Source organism: Pterocles gutturalis, unplaced genomic scaffold, assembly GCF_000699245.1.
Source record: "Pterocles gutturalis isolate BGI_N339 unplaced genomic scaffold, ASM69924v1 scaffold4508, whole genome shotgun sequence".
Classification (NCBI taxonomy): Eukaryota; Metazoa; Chordata; class Aves; order Pterocliformes; family Pteroclidae; genus Pterocles; species Pterocles gutturalis.
The window spans coordinates 71985-90645 of record NW_010120255.1 but is presented as its reverse complement, the minus strand read 5'-3'; the positions used below and the strand labels follow the sequence as shown (position 1 = coordinate 90645).

At 40.0% G+C, this 18661-nt stretch overlaps 1 protein-coding gene across 1 annotated transcript; it reads left to right on the top strand.

Annotated features, from left to right (window-relative positions):
- The first annotated feature begins 736 nt into the window (after positions 1–736).
- MKNK1 (MAP kinase interacting serine/threonine kinase 1) lies at positions 737–15821 on the top strand. Its single transcript, XM_010076821.1, has 11 exons — positions 737–851; positions 1617–1714; positions 3160–3239; positions 4787–4860; positions 8178–8282; positions 11326–11381; positions 11940–12035; positions 12980–13174; positions 13810–13974; positions 14618–14661; positions 15593–15821. Exons 1-11 carry the CDS (start codon positions 737–739, stop codon positions 15819–15821), a joined length of 1257 nt encoding a protein of 418 aa, XP_010075123.1.
- The last annotated feature ends 2840 nt before the right edge of the window (positions 15822–18661 follow it).

Genomic DNA, 18661 nt, shown 5'->3' with positions numbered 1-18661 from the left:
AAGAATATGCAGGTGTTTTTTCTTTTCATGCGATATTATCTTGTATCAGTGAATAGTTATCTCTGACTAAGCTCTTGCAGCTAGTAGTGAAGGAAAAAAATATCTAAATACCATAAACAGTGCTTGTTTTGGAGCATAAGTGATCTGTGGATTAGAAAGGCACATCATGGTTTTGTGAGAAATGTTTGGTTTTTTTGCCCTGGCCTTTACTCAGAATAAATTTACCTAGATTGCTCCTTTGACCTGCTAACTCTTGTGGTTGCTTTGTTTCACAGGCTTGTTTGAAACTTCCACACATCTTCCTCTCTTTTGGAAGCTCGTTTTCTTAAACGGACTTGAAAAATATACTTGTAAAACAGTAGAATAGCTCAAAGAACAGCGCCTTTATGAGGGTTGTAAATCCTGTCTTGCATCAGGGCATGCGTTATGTTGTGGGTAGTTCATAGTGGTTGTTGACAAGGTTATTCCCATGCTTCGCCTTACTGTGCTGTGAGAGGAGGATTCAGTACAGATCCATAGTTATTCTGTTTGCACATTTATTTATCAAACCTCCCTAGAGCTGTTAATTAGCACCCAAATTGTCTTTTTAGGTTTCCTCTGATATTTGGGGGAGAGATGGCAGCCTATGATGAAGACAAGCAGAGAAACTTTTGTATAGCTTAAGAACATAAACACAGAAGAGCATGTTCGTTTTCTCCTAAAGTAAAGTAACCAATTGTGTGTTAAAGGTTCCTTTATGTTCTGCCACACAGAGATGGTCAGCAGTCAGCCTCTCCCCATAGCAGACAGTGGGAAAAGGAAAAAGAAAAAAAGAACCAGAGCCACAGATCATGTCCCTGGGAAGTTTGAAGGTTGGTGACAGCTTCTAAGCTTTTGATTTTAATGGTCTGTTTTCCCTCTGCTTTTCTCAGTTTTTTTAAGCTAAACATTGCTTTTTGTCAAACACTGTAAGTTCATGATCTGGTTTGGTGTTTTTGGTGTTTTTTTTTTTTAGTAGAAACAGCTGTGCTGTTGTCAAAATTTTTTGACTGAATATATGTGAGCACAAATACTGTGAAGGATTGTAGGTAAAATACAGTTCAGTGTGACAAAGCTGACCAGTATAAAACTTCTTAGTGTGCAAGTAGTGTTGTAAGGTATGTTGCAAATCAAGAGGGTAGCAGTCTGCTAGGTTTAAACATTCAAATCTTCATTATACTTAAAACACTATCTCTGCAAGTAGATTTTGTATGGTAGGCATTTTCTGATCAAGGAGTGAAATGTTTTCCACCTGAAAAAATTGATTCTGAGTTTTTACATGAAGACAGACCAGGTGGATAAAGTCCTAGCAATTGCTGAGATAAATGTTTCTTGTATGAACAAACTTGTAATTTTGATGCTGGTATGAAGTTGTCTTCAAATTTTCCTGGAACCTGAAGGGGGGAAGTGAAAATGAGGCATAATTAAGGCTGCACATCTACTTTAATACTGCATAAATCTATTTTCTGTCCACATTATAAAAGGGAATTTTTTTCAGTTGCTGTCATATGAGGAACGTTCATCAGATAAATAGCTTGCCTTGATATTCACTGCAGTGCTTTGGCTAATTCCTCCTTCCTGCTGGATTTCTTTGGCAGACTTGTACAAGCTGACTGCTGAGCTTCTTGGTGAGGGAGCATATGCCAAAGTTCAGGGTGCTGTCAGCCTCCAAACTGGGAAAGAATATGCAGTAAAAGTAAGTACAGAATAAAAAGTAGCATCACTTCTGTCTGTAACACGTCTTCTCCCTCCTAGTATCTCAGTGAAAACCTGTAATACAGTGGGTACTAGCAAAACCTTTTAGAAAATTTTTGATGCTTGAAATGAGCCTACTTTATAACCTTTGAGATATCTGTCATCTTAAGTATTGTGACTCTGGATTGAACTGGTATATCAGCTGCAGATGGAATTCACAAATAGTAAATGGCTGTGTGATGGTTAGATCTCAGGGCAAGCTTTCCTCTCATGTCCTGATTTGATTGAAGTTCTACCAGTTTTATCTCTTCTTATGAAAGAAGAGGCCAAGTAGTTATCTAACATGGCCTAGCAAATAATGCAAGCTTTTGAGAACATTGCTCTGAGTTCAGAGGGCATCAGTTACTGCCATTAGTTCATGTAAAGCTGTCTCTTATTTTTTGGTAGCAGGGAGTCTTCTGTAATACCATTATATTAAGTGTTAGGGGCCATTTATAGATTTGTGGTTATCCTGAATCCTCCATTTAATTACAAACACAAATAATAGGAAAGCTTGATGCTTGATTCTTTAGCAAAAACCATAGGCACAACATTTTAAACCCCTTTAAAAATCTAGTCCTATAGATGCTCTAATTTTGTGTGTACTTTGTAGAATTGTTGAAGTTGAAAGTCTGGAATAAACAAACCGCTATGTTATGAATTAGAGGTGATCAGATACCAAGTCTCATATAGTGCTGGTGAATGGTTGTCCATTCTGTACCGGAGAACTCTGGCTGTAAAAATGAGAAACCAGTACTGGATACAGATGGTGGTGATGTCATGAGCTTTCAGTTCACATAGCAATCATTCAGTCCCAGCCTCCATGGAAAGCCCTTGTCCTTGTCCTCTTTCAGCCTGAGGAGTGTGTGAAGGAAGGTGACTTCTGATGGCAGTACAGACGGGCTCTGAGGTAGAATGTAGGTTTTCTTTAATATGTTGAGTCCTATTGTTGGGTCTTTGAAGTTTGTGCTATGAACCAAACTCTCATTTTGTGGTGAATTTAGTGCTTTTTACTTAAATGCCTATAGTGACAAATCTCTTCTTTTTGGCTGTTTAATGTCTGATGAGCCTCAAATCTGTTTTTGTTAGAACTCAAAATTATATCCTTTTCTGCACATTGCAGAGTTAAAATGATGCAAGTAAAAGCTTGCGGTAACTGGTAAGTGACTGTGAACCATGTGAATTTAGTTCCTTTCTTCGTTTCCTGTCCTCATTTCTCTTGTCCTTCGAATGTCTTCCAGACCTCTACTGACACTATAAATAAATGAGAAATTAAACAAAGGTGTGGAGTGTTTCTCTCTGTGGGCATGCATGAGGTTGAAGCTTTAGATCAGTTATCTAATTTCAGAGCCACATGTACTGTTCCTGCAGTGATTTTTCAAATATGAGCTCTAACTCTTTCCACAGATCATTGAAAAAAATGCTGGGCATAGTCGGAGTCGGGTTTTTCGTGAAATAGAAACGCTGTACCAGTGTCAGGGTAACAAGTAAGTATAGAGTCTTGTGTGTGTTTTTTTTATTTAAAGTATCTTGAATAGGTTTTTTTTGAATTTTTAAGCTTCTTATGGGTGACTAGGTTAGGAGCTTTGCAGTAGTCTCCTTAAAACCAGTTGAAATTTAGACTTGACCTATTCAGAATAAGAATTTCCCCCTTTTTTTACCTGTGAAATTTAGGGAAATATTTACAATTTGAAAGTTACATAACTCAATTAGCAACCAGATCAGTGTAGTCTTAATGTGCTTTGGTGATGCATGGCTTTTGTCCAAATGAGGAATAAACATTTTGACTGTCTCCCCTGTGATTTCACCATCAGCAAAAGCTGACCTGATACCAGCTGCTGTTGAAAGGAACAGTCTTGCAAATCCTTTCCTTAATGCATGGTTTGTCTTCTTCCTCTTTGTGTCAGCCTTCCTGCTTTTGCGCTGGAACTCTTAGGTCAGCCGAAAGCTAATACCAGCTGCTGTTGAAAGGAACAGTCTTGCAAATCCTTTCCTTAATGCATGGTTTGTCTTCTTCCTCTGTGTCAGCCTTCCTGCTTTTGCACTGGAACTCTTAGGTCAGCCAAAAGCTAATTTAGTTTTCATTTGAATGTGCGCTGACTTCACATAGCCATAGGATGAAGCAACTTTAAAGCTGCTGCTCATGTCTGAAAAGGAGGGAAAGGCTGTGCAGCCAGCGGTAGCATGCTCTGTGATGAGTTTAAGCCAATTCTGAAACTACTCCTTTAGATGTCTATGTTAATCTAGAATGTGTACAACAGCTATTATCTATACTATGCTTCTGCAGCTTATATTGCGCCTTTTTTTACAAATTTTTAGTACAGCACTTAACAAGTTTGTTTTTAAATTATCTTTTAAGTTGTGCTATAGAGAAGCAGACTACATTTTTGTTCTGTTTATGGTTAACAGCATATGGTCATCCAGTACGTAAGTGATGAAAAACTCAGCCTCTCATGACCACGTGCAGAATTTGGACACTGTGTGTATTATAAGTCTAGAAAAATCTGACTTCCATGTTTGACATTCTCAAGGCAACATGGGGTGTTTATGTGGTGCTGCAAAGGTTGTACACTAGTAAAGAGGAGTTAGTCTAAAAATGGTAACTAAGGTGTTGGAGTTAATGTCATGTTGACGGATGCCTGTCTCCTTCAAGCACTATGTGTTCTGCCTTGTGATTTCTAAAGAGAAAGAATGCCAATGTTACTTTTTTTGTTCTTGCCTTCAGCACAAATGCGATGTTCTAAATTATTAAATAGAACCTATTACCAGTTATCTTCCTGTCACTGAGCAGTAGCAGAACTCTTTCACAGTCCTGTCTGATTTTGGTGTTTGGCCCGTTTCCCTCACTCAAATTTCAGTGTGAATTGGAAATATGGTTTTAATGCCATAGGCAACCAAAGCAACATGTTTAATTAGAACTTTTATTTTTGGTTACTTCTGGTGCTTCTTAATTATCCATGCTGAAACTTTGTTGCTTTGTTTATACCCTGTGACTGTTTCTTCTATTTCCCCCTCTATTTTTTTTTTTTTTAAGGAACATTTTGGAGTTAATAGAATTTTTTGAAGATGACGCAAGATACTACCTTGTCTTTGAGAAGCTGCGAGGAGGTACTATGCAGTCACTGTGCCTATGTTCACTAAATTGTCTTGGTCCTGTTTGTCTCAGTGTTTTAAAGTAGAAAATGAAGAGCTTGTTTTAAATGCTTGAGAATTTTAAGATCAAGAACTAGAGGAAATAATATGTAAAGCTTGAAGTATGCATATTCCTGAATATTGATGGGTCTGGTCATACATTTGCAATCCCTTTCTGTAGTTTAGCGCTGGAAATGTCAGCTCTATTAAAGTGGAAGCTTTGCAGTATAGTTAGTAGGTCACTTCCTTCAGGCAAGGGGAGACACACGGTATGTCAGGTATTACGCGTGATCTTAGTACAGTATCTGTATGCTCTGGTAGCATTTTCCCTTGATGTAGGATTGACTTTGTTTCCAGAAACTCATGGGGCACCATTGTGAAAAATGTCTTGCTCTGCCTTGGGTTGTTGTAATTGTGAAGCAGTCTGCTAGTGGCTGTTTGGAGGCCAGTCAAGTGAACATGTGTGGTCACTGGTCTCCAGCATTTAAGACTCGCCTGGGGAATAAGAAGGCTACATCAGGCACTTTGTGTATTTTCTCACATTTGTCTGCATTGAGCATGATTATGGTATCCGTGAATTGCATGGCTGTGCAAAACCATGAGTTAGAATTGTGGCCTGCCTGTCAAAGAAAAACTAAGTTTCTGCAGGAGAGTACTTCTCTCCATAGAACATCATCTGTTATCACTGGTCAAGAACGTTTTCAGTAGCAAACCATATGTGCAAGAAGTGCAAATTCTTTTGGTATAGAAGCAGAACTTTTTTTTAAAGAGAGCAGGACATGGCTTTTTGCTTGAGTAAAAGCTTTTGTTTACCTTCCCTTAAAATTACTGCATCATTTCATTGTGGTTTCCTCTAACACTTGCTCTTAATGCACAGATTTCTCTGATAAAGTACGTATAATAGGGCTCGATTGGGATGAATCTGCGTTTGTCTATTTTCCCATCTCCACATTCTTCCATTATTAACCCTCTTCTTTGACTGTGAGACTATGGTTGTCAGTGTACCTGAACGACTGTTGAGCGGATAATAATGCCACACCTTTTTCCCTCTCTTAGCTACTGTTTTTACAGTGGTCAGCTAGGGCTGAAGCTAGTTTTCTCTTTGAAAAATTTCTGCATTTGAAGTGTTAGGTATGTGGGTTTGAAGAAAGAAATAATGGGAATTAAGGGTCAGACCAGCTTCTGGTGCACTACAGTTTCTGATGTAAGCAGTGTGGCTGGCAAGAATGAGAACACTCATCTTCAGTACAAGCCTTTAGTAACTCCAGTCTGAGACTGGTGTTACCTACAATGTTGGGGTATAACTTGGGCTTTGCATTTTCAGCTTTGCCATCCTGTAGCTGTGGTAACTGAAGGAGCTCTGCTCCCATCTTTAGCTGTGTTCAGTTCACCATTATATGCGGAAGCCATTTAATATGCTTGCCTGACAGGATTTTATAATTGGAAGTGTTAAAATCCAGCTTATTATGCTGAACTTGCATGATTTAAGAGTCCTGTCCTCCCCTCCTGTAATGCATTTTGGGAGGTGCTGTATGATGCTTTCTCTCTGATGAATACTGAAGAGGTGGTAACAACTGTGGCCCTGCTATTCTTTCTATTTGTGGAATTCCTCTATGTGGGCTGAATAGAAAGTCTGTAGACTATGTTTTCATTGATATTGATATAATTCTTATTTGAGAGAATTTGGAACTTCAGCTCTATTTGGAAGAGTAATCTGAAATAAACAGTGAATGCAGAGTGAAATGAGCACTTCAGGTGGCTCAGTATTGTCTCCTGGAAAGTCTGGGGTCTTTTCCACATGAATGGAGACATTAAAAAACGGTTACTACTTTCTAAAGGTATAGATAACAACTATATCAGGAAAACCCTTTGAACTCTGTGCCCTTAAGAAATCTATAGCAAACTAGAAAGTGGTGTTTTCAGCAAGGGAAACCTATATTTGGAATCAGATAACCTGGTCCAAAGTGTCCTTCTTCCAACCATCTGACACAGCATATATGTGAATATCTGAAGAGTCTTTTGTTGTATCAAAGCATATCCAAAGAGTCTTTTGTCCATCTCTCTTTTTGACTGTCTTTTCTGAATCCTTGCTGTGGAGGAGTGGCAGCAGCACTGATGGTATAAGAAAAGGAGTTACCACAACAGAGAATGGGAGGTTTCCTTCCACATTTAGCATTGAAGAATAAAAATGAAATCACCTGAGATATAAAATGTTTACTGTATTGGGGGCTAATAAAAAGTGTCAGTTACTTGAATTTCTCTGCCTGATTGCTTTTATAAATAATATCTCTCTGAGTAAGAAAATGGAAGACAGTAGTAAGCCTATTTAGTGGGCTTGGATCTGAAAATTGATGGAATTAACTTACAGAAGATAGGAATCAAACTTCCCTTTATCCTTTGTTAAAGGGATACCAGTGGAACTCTAACTGCAGGCTGCCAGTCCTTCAGTATGTTCATATTTGAGAGGTCTTTTGTCAGTTTGCATGTTCCTGGGCAAGTTTTGCTTTAAGTCAGTGTATGAGCCTTATCTTGAAGTCAGTGGGAATTTAGTGTGCATTTAAAGGTAGAATGTCTCTTTATTTTGATGGTATTGAGACAAAAAATGTGTATACTTGACTTTCAGGCCAGGGTTTCAATTGTCACATTACACAAAATGAGGAGAGTGAGTTCGAGCGCAGTCATCTGTGACTTGAGGAAGGGTGGCTTTTGTTGAAGTGCTGTGTACATCCCTAGCTGATGTTTGAGTTTTACTAGTACTATTGGCAAGTCTCTACTGTTCTCAGTGTGTGGAAAACAGACCAGTTGGTGTGCTGGGGCAGTAAAAAGCGATTGCGTCTCATGCTGTGCTTAACCTAGAGGGCTGCAGTACTTGAAGATTATATTCTAGCATGCTTAAGTATTGAAGCTGCTCAGTTGTACCTTTTTATTCTTGGTCATTTCCCCTGTTTGGTCTACAGAAGTTGTCTGCTATGAAAGGCTGTTGTAAAACATGAGGAATGAGGTTATGGATTCATGATACTTGGTACTAGTTCATCCTTATTTTCTGAGGCTATCTTTGTCTAGAAATACGAGCTTGTGACACTTCAGTTTCTATGTAAGCATAGTAAGATAGAGTGTTAGTTACAAATAACTTTTCTAAATTATTTCTGGCCCTGTTCACACTGAGATCAGTTGTCCCTTTATGGGAGACTGGTGGTGGCTATTGTGCTTTTTATCCTTGTATTGACAAAGCCTTTTCTCAGCCCTGGCAGCATTTGTACTAAAGTTTTGCCTTTCACCTGTTACTCTTACAGGTTCAATCCTGGCCCATATACAAAAGCAGAAGCACTTCAATGAACGAGAAGCTAGCAAAGTGGTGAGAGATATTGCCTCTGCTCTGGATTTTCTTCATACAAAAGGTGAGAAGAGGCTGTTGCAGTCTTTACTAGTTGATATTGTGCACTTAGGTTATGGAGCACGTATCTGTAAGCAGTCAGCCTTTGCTAGCATTTCTGTTTCAGCAATGGCAGATGAGTTATGCTGTTTTCCTCTATAATATTAGTTTTGTAATGTGGTAGTTTAGTCAGCTGTGTTAAGATGGTATAAGCTTTTGAAGAAGAAAAGTTAAAGTGGTGTCCAGGGAGAATTAACAATGGGGTTGAATCTGTCTGCTTGTTCCTGTTACCTAAGCCACCAGGTAAAGATTACTGGAAAGGGAGCTAATATTCTTTTTAATTTCCTCCTCTTTCAGGTCTACAGTGATGTTTTTTTGTATTTACCCCAAATTACTGCTGGTTACAAGGCCTCTTTGTAGTAGCTTTTGGTTTCCACATTTAGACCCTTGCTGTTGGATTGAGAGACCTACAAGTGAACCATAATTCTTTTTTGAGTGTGTGCTTGTTTCATTAGGGATTTACTCAGACTTTGAGGCAGATCTGTTTGTAGAGAATTCTTTTATGTTAAAATGTTTCCTTGCTGCTTTTTCTACTTGGGAGTACTTTTGTTTCATTTCAAAATATCCATGTTCGTTATGGTCATCCCAGTGTATATGTTCATGTTGACTGTGGTAGATACCTTCAAAATCTTTCCTATGTCATGATCATCTGCTCTTGCGTAGATTAAGCAGCTTCAGTTAATGTTACAGTCACTACCTCTGAGTAGAATGGCATGTAGTTGGAGGCTATGTTTATTGGTTATTGATTTTGATACGTTTTTCTCAACATTTATTTTGCCATTCTGAATAGCCAGGTAGATCACAGCAGATCTACATCTGCAGTCTAAGTTGTTTAATACTGGCCCCAATTCAATAGATGTTCAATTGTAGGCTTTACTTGTAAGTCACAGGACTACTTATGTGCTTGAGTTGGAATCACAGGATTGGTACCTCAATAATTAAAAAGAAAAGTGTAGCAATGCATAGGGAATAAAGAAAGTAAACCTGAGGAACATGGGTCTTTCATGTGTTGTGTGTTATGAGAAGTTAATTTGAATACGGAAACAAGCTTTGGATTAAGACTTGGCAATCTTCATAGCCTGTCTGTGCGATAACTCAACTTTAGACATGCAGAGAATGTACTCTTTGAATACCTGTGTTTAGAAGATTTTGACTTTGAGGTATGGGGCAAATAAGGAACAGGAAACTTAGGCTGAGCATGCGGGCAAATACTTATCTGATGTGTTAGGACTATAGTAGGTTGCTTAACAGCTGAAAGTCTAGCAACACTGTTCAAGGAAGTGTAACATCAACTCAGCTAATACCTTTCTGTGGTTCTCTCTCAGCTTTTAGTTTTAATTCCCTTTTCCCCAAATGAGAGGGTAGTGATTCATTAAAATGACTTTAGAGCAGCAATCTACTTTCTTTCTTGTCATTTGCTGTGAATTGGTACAGTGGGGACATGGCCTGCAGAATTGGCTACAGCGACATCCCTTTTCATTTTATTGTTCTCTGTATGGTTCTTCCGTGTGACATTAAAATAATTAGTAAGTAGCATACAGAACACTAAAGTAAACAGGAAATTAAAGTAGTTTTATTGCACAGCTTAATGGAGAAGTGCTATAGCTAGATGCTTTAATAAAAAAAAAGAAATTGAATGAGGACAACTAATTCTTTTGCCAGGAGTAGTTTAAAACTCAGCTGGATGATAATAGTGCCTTACACCCACTTGGGGTATGTGTGCTTTATTGCTAATAATCCACTGGAGGAGTGTTTCAAGGCAGTTGTTTTCTTTTCTCAGTGCTGAGTGCAATGGCAAAAAAAAATAAATTACATAATCAGACATTTGAATCCAAACTATAATACAAAAAAGTGCCGTTGGGTTTCACATTGCAAGCCAAGCCAACCATTTGGGAGTTTTGTCAGCCTTGCTGTAAATGTCAGTACGGGCCATCTTCATTTGTTGGGTTTCACATCTTCCATGCATAAGTAATGTGAACTGCATCATTATGAAAGCTCTGATTTCTTTACATCAATGCTGTGCTATGCTATTAATGTTATATTTTTTAAAGTTATGTCTTGTGGAGTGTGCTGAAGCAAAGATATTAGAAACTCTTGCCTAGAATTTGCTGGTTTTTTTTTTTTTTTCTCATACTTTGGAGTAGTATTGAGTCTGCATGGAGTGTAATTTTTTTTTTTTTAAGCAAAGCTAAAGTGTAGTTAAATTACAGCCAAGCTGCTCATTTGATTTTATTTTTGGTTCTCGTTTTCTGCCTTCCTATTAAGTTTGATCATATTAAATGGAGAGCTTCCAGAAATTGTGTGTTTAGGCATTTGAAGATCTGCTTTGACAACATAGAACCTTTGCATGTGAATTCAACAGGTAAATAACTGCGCATTTCCCCATTGGGTTTGCCTATTCTGATAGCAGTTGAATGAATGTAGAAGCCTGTTGGTTGCTCTCCTTTAGCATTTTCTTCTGTATCTCCAACCAAACCCTTTAATTCTTATTTTATTTCAGGAATGAGTATGTACCTCACTGTTAAAGGGATGATATTTTCACCTGGGAACTCAGGGTGATTTTTTGGGATAGTGTCTCAGGTATTGTCTGTGCTGGTAGGAGTTCAGCAAACCCCTAATTGATCCCTCTGGAAAGAAGGACCTTACTGTAGAAGGCACAAAAATCTTTTGAATAAACTGTGTACACAAATAAACTTCCCTACAGGTCAGTCATCTTAATAAGCTTGTTTTAATTAAATAATAATTCTGGCTAAGCCAAAAAGTTCAGTGTTAGCAGGTTCTTATTTGCTTGACTGACTCTCATGTGCGTTTAAGGATGATAAAGGCATAGCAGGATGCAACAGTGACTTTTTACAAGCGTGCTTTGAAATTCAATTATTTTCAGTATCATTAAGGGGGGTGTTGTGTAACAAATTCAGGCCTAGAATATTTCCCAGGCCACATTCTAATAGAGAGAAGTAATGAGAAGTAAAACAGCATTTCTAATGAATGTTTGTACTCTTGTTTAGGTATTGCTCACAGGGACTTGAAGCCTGAAAACATTCTGTGTGAATCTCCAGAAAAGGTGCTACTCTGGTCTCTTAACCTTCCAAAGTGCATTTTCTAACTTGGTTTCCGAAGACAGCCCTCAACGTTTAGTCTTTCCCTTCTTGAAGACTTTTGAATCTATTAGTGATCTTCAACTAAATTTAGTAGAACTGAAAGCCTGTGAGCTGTGAAAATATAAGCATCTGGCTAGGAGATAAATGGCCAATTTTTCTTAGAGAGGGCATGGCAGTTACAACTTAGCATCTCAGCTCTTCTGAGGCTGTACTCAGGTGGAGAAGCAACATCTACAGGCCAGCTGGTCACGTTACCAAACTGCCCCGAAGTGTACTGGCACTTACCTAGCTAAATAAAAAATCCATGTAATAGTGTCAGATGCTGGGGATGTGGGAGCAGCGGGGACTGAGGAGGCAAATGCATGGAGAGGAACATACCTGTGAGAGACTGAGTTTCACTAGTCCTCCTGCTAGAACAACTTTTTTTTTTTGTCCTGGGATTTTTCACGTGGCGCTGTATTCATATATATTGCATTAGTTCCAGTCTTCTGGGCCTCTTACAGTTTTGTCCATGTTTTTAGATATCACCAGTAAAAATATGTGACTTTGATCTTGGTAGCGGGGTGAAGCTGAACAGTGCATGTACTCCAATAACTACTCCTGAATTAACAACACCGGTAAGAGACCTACTGTGGCTTCACTCTTCTTCTCTTCTACCATAAAACTTTTTTTTGTTATCTCCAGAGGAGGCCTTCCAGAAGGCTTACTCCTGCTACCCCCAGGGGTGGATAGTTCATTTAAAGTATGTGTGCTAAATACTGTCTTGGTTTCCCAGTCATAGCACAAATATACAAAAGCACAGGAGCTCATCATGTTATTTCTCCTGTTGGTCAGAAAGTAAAACATTGATCCTGTTTGACTCCTACCCCATCAGATGAGGAAGAATTTTTGGAGGTTTTTTGTGTGCTTTTGGACTGAGTTTGAGCATTAGTTTGTGTTCGTTTCCTCTCACTTGGGTTCTGTAGCTAAGACCCATGTGCTAAGGGCATTATAAGCTCTGTAATTGGTGTGTGGCCTTATGATACGTGTTAGCTGAAACTACAGAGCTATGCTTTTGGCATTGCTATGAAAGAAAAATATGACAGTTTTGCAGGAGTCTGTTTCAGAAATCACCTCCCATGATATACTTGTTTACTTTATGAAAAACCTCATAACTAATGGATAAGATTTAAAAACCTGAAATATGTAAAGGAATATTTTGACCCTGTGTAAAGGACCATAAATTCATATGGAACAGCTTATGGTCCTGCTAAAGAACAGTAGGAACTCTTTTGCCTTCTATTAGGTTTCTGTAGTCCTTACACCTTTTTTATGCAGTATGCTCACAAAATGTTTTAGAGCTCTTGCCAATTCCATTTAACCTTTGAGGGATGCAGCAGTTGTGATTGAGCTTAACAAAATGAGATCTGCAGTAAAAGCCAGCAGTAAACCTGAGTAGTCCCTGATGCCTAATTCTGCTTTTAGACCAAGCTGCCTACTATAAAGAGAGAAAAATTATGATCTTGAGTCTTGCTTTGATTTAACTCTCTCTTTGAAAACTTGCTTGAATTTGGTTTCCTAGTGTGGGTCTGCAGAATACATGGCACCTGAGGTGGTTGAAGTCTTCACAGAGGAGGCCACGTTCTATGATAAGCGGTGTGATCTTTGGAGCCTGGGAGTGATTCTGTACATCATGCTCAGTGGTTACCCCCCTTTTGTGGGCAATTGTGGCACAGACTGTGGCTGGGACAGAGGAGAAGTCTGCAGAGTTTGCCAGGTGAATGCACATGTCCTGGACATACGTGGGAGAGGGTAGTTTGCCCTGTGAATTTAAGGTGTAAGACTTGCCATGATGCCAGCGATGAAGAGCTGTCTCTGTAACCCAGCCAGTTATCTGGGAGGATAAGCTGTCACTGAGAAGCGAGGGTGGAAATATAGAAAAAGGTATCATCACTCAACTTTTAAAGTAAGGTTTAGCAACTGCTTCTTTCACCTCCTGAAGCGAGATCTTGGAGCTTCTCATCTTCTCTCCGACCCTGTGATCCTCCTGTCTTCTGTAATTCTTGATGTGGTTTATAATAGTCACCACAATTCCTTAGATAAAAGTTGAGCCCCAGTAGAGTCTCCGTGCAGGGCCCAATTTTATTCTTTGTAAAAACTGAGTACATTGGCTGCACTGTTACAGGGAGGGTGGGGGAGAGGTGTTTCCAGCAGACAGTGTATCATGTCCACCTTAGGATGCACTGAATCTGGAGTTCCCTGTCACTTTCCATGGACTCCACGAGGAGGCTGGGTGGTTTCAGCTGTCACCCATCACATTAGGTAGATAAAACTGAGAGAAGAATCCCACCTGAGAAGTATTCTGGTTGCACTCCAGTTGCTATATAAATTAAAGACATTTTTCTTTACTAGAATAAGCTTTTTGAGAGCATCCAGGAAGGCAAGTATGAATTTCCTGACAAGGACTGGTCACATATATCCTCTGAGGCCAAAGATCTCATCTCAAAGTTGATGGTTCGTGACGCCAAAGAACGACTTAGTGCTGCTCAAGTTTTGAAACATTCATGGGTTCAAGGAGTATGTATCCCCCTTTATATTTTTTTTACGAGTTATTCTTCTTCCAAAGTGACAGACAAGCTGTTCCCTGTCTCTGAACTTTTAATATAGTCATTGCATGTTTTAGTGCTCTTATTTTGATTAATTAAATGATACACAGTGGCTTTATTCTTTCTGGAGCTCTGTGTGGTAAATATTTGGATGAATCTGTCAAGCTTTAAGTGTGGGGTTTTTTTTAATTATTGCTTTATGCATTTTAAGTGGCTTTCTTGTGAATACCAAGCACTGCAGTACATGAATTATTATGTTACTCTTTAATACAGCAATACAGAATGCTGGTAGATACAGTTTTATAAAAGCAGTAGCGTCCTCTTTTGCTTTAGTGTTCCTAGTTCAGGAAAGAGAGGATAGACTCTCTGGAGAGCTTCCAAAACTTTAGTCTTATACCTGCAAACTGTGGTATCTTCTTGTGAGGGGAGAGGGGTTATGAAATGTGATCTGTAGACCAACAGTGATTTGGAAACCCACAGTGAATTAGTTTATATACAATATCCATTAATTGTAATGATTTGGGGGAGTTGCCTGGTTTTTATCGCTCTCTTTTGGGAAAGATTGTTTCTCAGCTGCTAATGCATAACTAACTTTCCTTAACTGCTTCTTCTAGCAGGCTCCTGAAAGGGGATTGCCTACCCCTCAAGTTCTTCAAAGGTAATACATTATTTTTTTTAAATGTCTGTAAACTTGTCCAAGAATCATTACTGAAAGAATGGGGAGAGGTAGGAGGTCACAAATCTGAGGGTAGAGTCCCGGGTTGAGAGTGGAACTTCATAAATGTGCAGCTCCAATTTTTTTAAGAATATCAAATGTTAAAGCTCTGATTTTTCTTTATGATCTTGATGCTTTGTGGGAAAGGCATTGGAGAGTATTCCTGCAGTGCAGGGCTAATCTTAGACAGGTAATAATGATGGTTTTGACAGTTTGCTGCCCAGGAGGGGAAAAAAAAGGCATAAAGGTGTGCGTTATCCAAAGAGGCTGTATTCTGATGGGCGAATAATCATCATATACGCAGCCTCGGATCTGACTTCCATCGTAGTTGGTGGTGATCACAGTATCAATTTAACTGCGAGCAGAGCAGGCTTCATTTAAAGTGATTTGATGACAGATTCTCTGTGCCACAGAGCCTGAGTCACCCATCTCTCTTTCTATTTCCATGTCTGCCACTGGCAATTCCAGGTGGTTCTTCCCATTTGAAATGCATTTCCTTAAGCCAGGTGTGCAATTATAGTGGGATTGCAGTACTCTGAAGAAGATCAACAGTATTGCCCTGTACGCCCATCCTTTTTTAGAATGTAGAAATGAAGCATGGCATGACAGGTGGCTTCCTGGGTTTACACTGGAAGTCCTTGACAGAACGAGGACTAGAACTGTGGCTGTTTCCAAAATCCCAGGGTGGTTTTGTTATGTATTGCTGGTCTTTGCAGTGAGGAGAGATGCAAATATTAACTGGTCATTCTACCTGCTGTATTGATGTTTTGAAAGGAGAAGTAAAACTGCCTGGAAATAGATATTCTGCTGTGAGGGTAACCAGGTGAAGTGACTCTGCTTATGTTGTAACTGCTTTCTCCTTTTCCCTTGAAAGGAACAGCAGCACAAAAGACCTGACACTCTTTGCTGCTGAGGCTATAGCCCTTAACCGCCAGTTGTCTCAGCACGAGAATGAACTCAGTGCAGAGCAGGAGAACATTGCCCATGCTGTGTGCTCCATGAAGCTTTCTCCTCCGTCCAAGTCCCGCCTTGCCAAGCGCAGAGCAATGACGCATGCCACCAAAAACAGTGACTTTCAGCCAGTTGCCCATAAAGCCTTTTAAACTTATTTCCTGCTACGGATTGGCAAGATCAGCCTGTGTTCTTATTTGGATTTTCAGTGCTGATAAAAGCTTCTCTGCCTCTGACACTTTGATTAGAAGCTTGCTCTTGTGATGTGACTTGTAACTTTAAGGGGACAGCTTTTTATGGAAATGTTTTTTGCCTGTCAGATTTGGTGCATTAAGATAATTTAACTGATCTTTTTAACCAGGAGAAGATGGGTTTGCTGCTGTATTATCTGAGGTGATAAATCACTAAGCTTTCCTTATTTTCCTCTTAGAAGAGCATACTTTAAAATGCAAAATTGAAAACATCAGGAAAAAAAAAACCGCTTTCTTGCTTTGCCCAGCAGAGCATCACATCTCTCCCTGCCTGTGGCTGCTCTCCTTGATGGCACATCTTGGAAGGTGCTGCTCCTAGCGTCAGCAGCAGGGACTGTTTTCAGCCAACAGTGCCCTGCTCTCTTTCTGTAGACTCAGGGCCGGGTGGATCTCTGTCTCCATTACCTTCATTAGGATCGCCCAGGCTTGTAGAGATGAAGAAGACCGGTTTGCTTTTTTATCCTGTTGTTAGCTTGTGTGTCAGCGTGTGGGATGAAAGCTGGGGATGTGTTATTTTTTTATCTGACATCCTTTTGGTCTTAACTAAAATGTACTCCATATAATCTTTTTTTTACTGTTTTTTTTGTGTCCAGTATGTCTCCTTCTCTGGCAGTTACATTCTTAAGTCTGACAACCACAGTATAACAGATTGTTTATAGAACAGTTTATATTTAGCATCTGGGTTTTTCCTATATTAATGTTGTTCTTCGTTATACTTTCCTTTCTGTAAACTCATATTTCTCCAAGTCCTTTTGTGTGTGTTACCTGGAGTTCTTAATGCGAATGGACAAGCTTCAGTGAATACTGGTGTGTGAAGAATTCTGGATTATCAAATGCAGAAGTACATCTGTGCAAAAAAAATGGTGCTGCAGCTGTTGTGTTCTGCCTTCTGCAGTGATCTCGGGCTGAGATCCAGACTTCTGCTTCCAGTTTTAGTACAGCGGTACACCAGGAGTCAGGAGTCATTTGGAAGGGTACTGGCTGAAAAGCTGAAAATTTTGCATGACCAGGGTGAGGTGTCCATGGAGAAGGGCATGTACGTTAAGCACTTTCTGAAACATAAGCTGTGAAAATTGATCAACTAAGATGTCCGACATGATGCACCTTAAACTTGTCGGCCATTTCTGAAACCCTTTGCCAGGGCATTATGTATAGGGTGGAGAGGGGGAGAAGGAGGCCCCCAAGTGCCAGCACAAACCCCTCCCACGCAGAATGAGAAGGAATAAAGTAGCAGATCCAAGAAGCGCTTGGAAATTGAAAGGTCAAAGCTGAATGTCTTTGAATGGCCTATTCAGAGCGGTTTTGCATTATCTTTTAGCAGTGTGCATATAGCTATTTTTGTACAACATGCTGTATTTTGTGACTAATATTAAAGTTATTTAAAAGATTTTATAAATTGTGCCAGTGGACAGATTATGAAATGTATTTTGCTTTGTTTTTATTAAAATACTTTAAGTTATGGTTTTAACACATTTGGAAGTTGTGTGTGGTTTTTTTCCTCTTGGATTGTGGTGACAAATAGAGAATTACTTGCTTCCTTACTTCTCGGTGACATTGTGTTTAAGACAATTTAAGTCACTGAAGATGAAGCATACCTCCCTCTTCTATGGCTGTATTGCTCTATCAATCTCTGGAGTCACCTGTCATCTCAGCTCTCGAGGTAAAATGAAGCTATGACTGCAACAGAGAGGGCTGGAAGGGATCCTGTGATCCTTTTGACCTTCGTAAGATATCAGATAACTGAGGGCTGGTGAGTTCAGGAACTTATCTGCACTGTTACATTTCACGTTTTCCTCTTGGATGGAGCACTGAAGCCTTTCAGACTCCAGAAGTCCAAGCAGCAGCATTAGCAGGGAAGCGTGAAGAGAGAGTGTTAACAGTGCTGCTCGCCCGGAGACGACAGAGTCTGGTAGATTTATTCAAGCGCTGGTAAGTGGTCCTTTGCAGACTTTGCTCTGCACCTGCTGCCTTTCACTGGTGATACAGGTGGCCCCACGGAGTGCATTAGTGGAGCAAAGACCAAAGCTGCTGTTCCTGTGTTCTTGGGTGAGCTGCTGGCCTGGACAAAATGAGCATGGAAAGGGAATCCAATGCACGTGTCTTCTGCGCAGCAAGGAAGAAGCTGGCTTGCTTAGCCAGATTTACTGTCCCATTTCAAAAGAGAGCTTGGGAGGAGAGAGTGAAGTGTCCAAGGAAAACCTTAGCTGGCGGATATTTGTGTTGTTGCTTTTGGCTAGTGGAACTGTGGTTTTAGGTGAGCAAGTACCTCTGGGCTTGGAGCCTCCTGTGTGAGAAGAACGCTTCAGCTGTTGGATGTGTGCAGTGCAGAGGATTTTAAGCGCTGTTGTGTGAAACACTGGAAGTGCCCAGCAGGACTTGCACTAACTGGTTAAACGTTGCCTGATGGTTGTGACAAGCCCTTCAGCTGGTGGCTCGGGGCCCCATCTGGCTCTTGTGGTGCTCTCGGCTGCCTTGGATGCTGCTAGCAGCCGCCTCCATGTGTGACCTGGATTAGAGCACTCTTGCTCCCCACTGGTACAGACTTGCAAGCTCATCTATTCAGGACTTGAAGCTGCAATGTTGGGCTTTTCTCTGAAGAGATAAAATCTGGACACACTCTTCCTTCTTCCGCAGGGCAGTAACCAACCTCTGGCAGAGAGGAAGGCAAGCAGCAGGTAGCAGTAGATGCCAGAGCTGTGTAATGCTGGGAACTGAGAAAACCTCCCCAAACAGGGAAGAGG

Excerpts from the sequence above, each read along its gene's own strand:
- MKNK1 (XM_010076821.1), top strand. The coding sequence starts at position 737 with ATGTTCTGCCACACAGAGATGGTCAGCAGTCAGCCTCTCCCCATAGCA. Across the intron at positions 1,715-3,159 it reads GGAAAGAATATGCAGTAAAA|ATCATTGAAAAAAATGCTGG; the intron begins GTAAGTACAGAA and ends CTCTTTCCACAG. Across the intron at positions 13,175-13,809 it reads AAGTCTGCAGAGTTTGCCAG|AATAAGCTTTTTGAGAGCAT; the intron begins GTGAATGCACAT and ends TTTCTTTACTAG.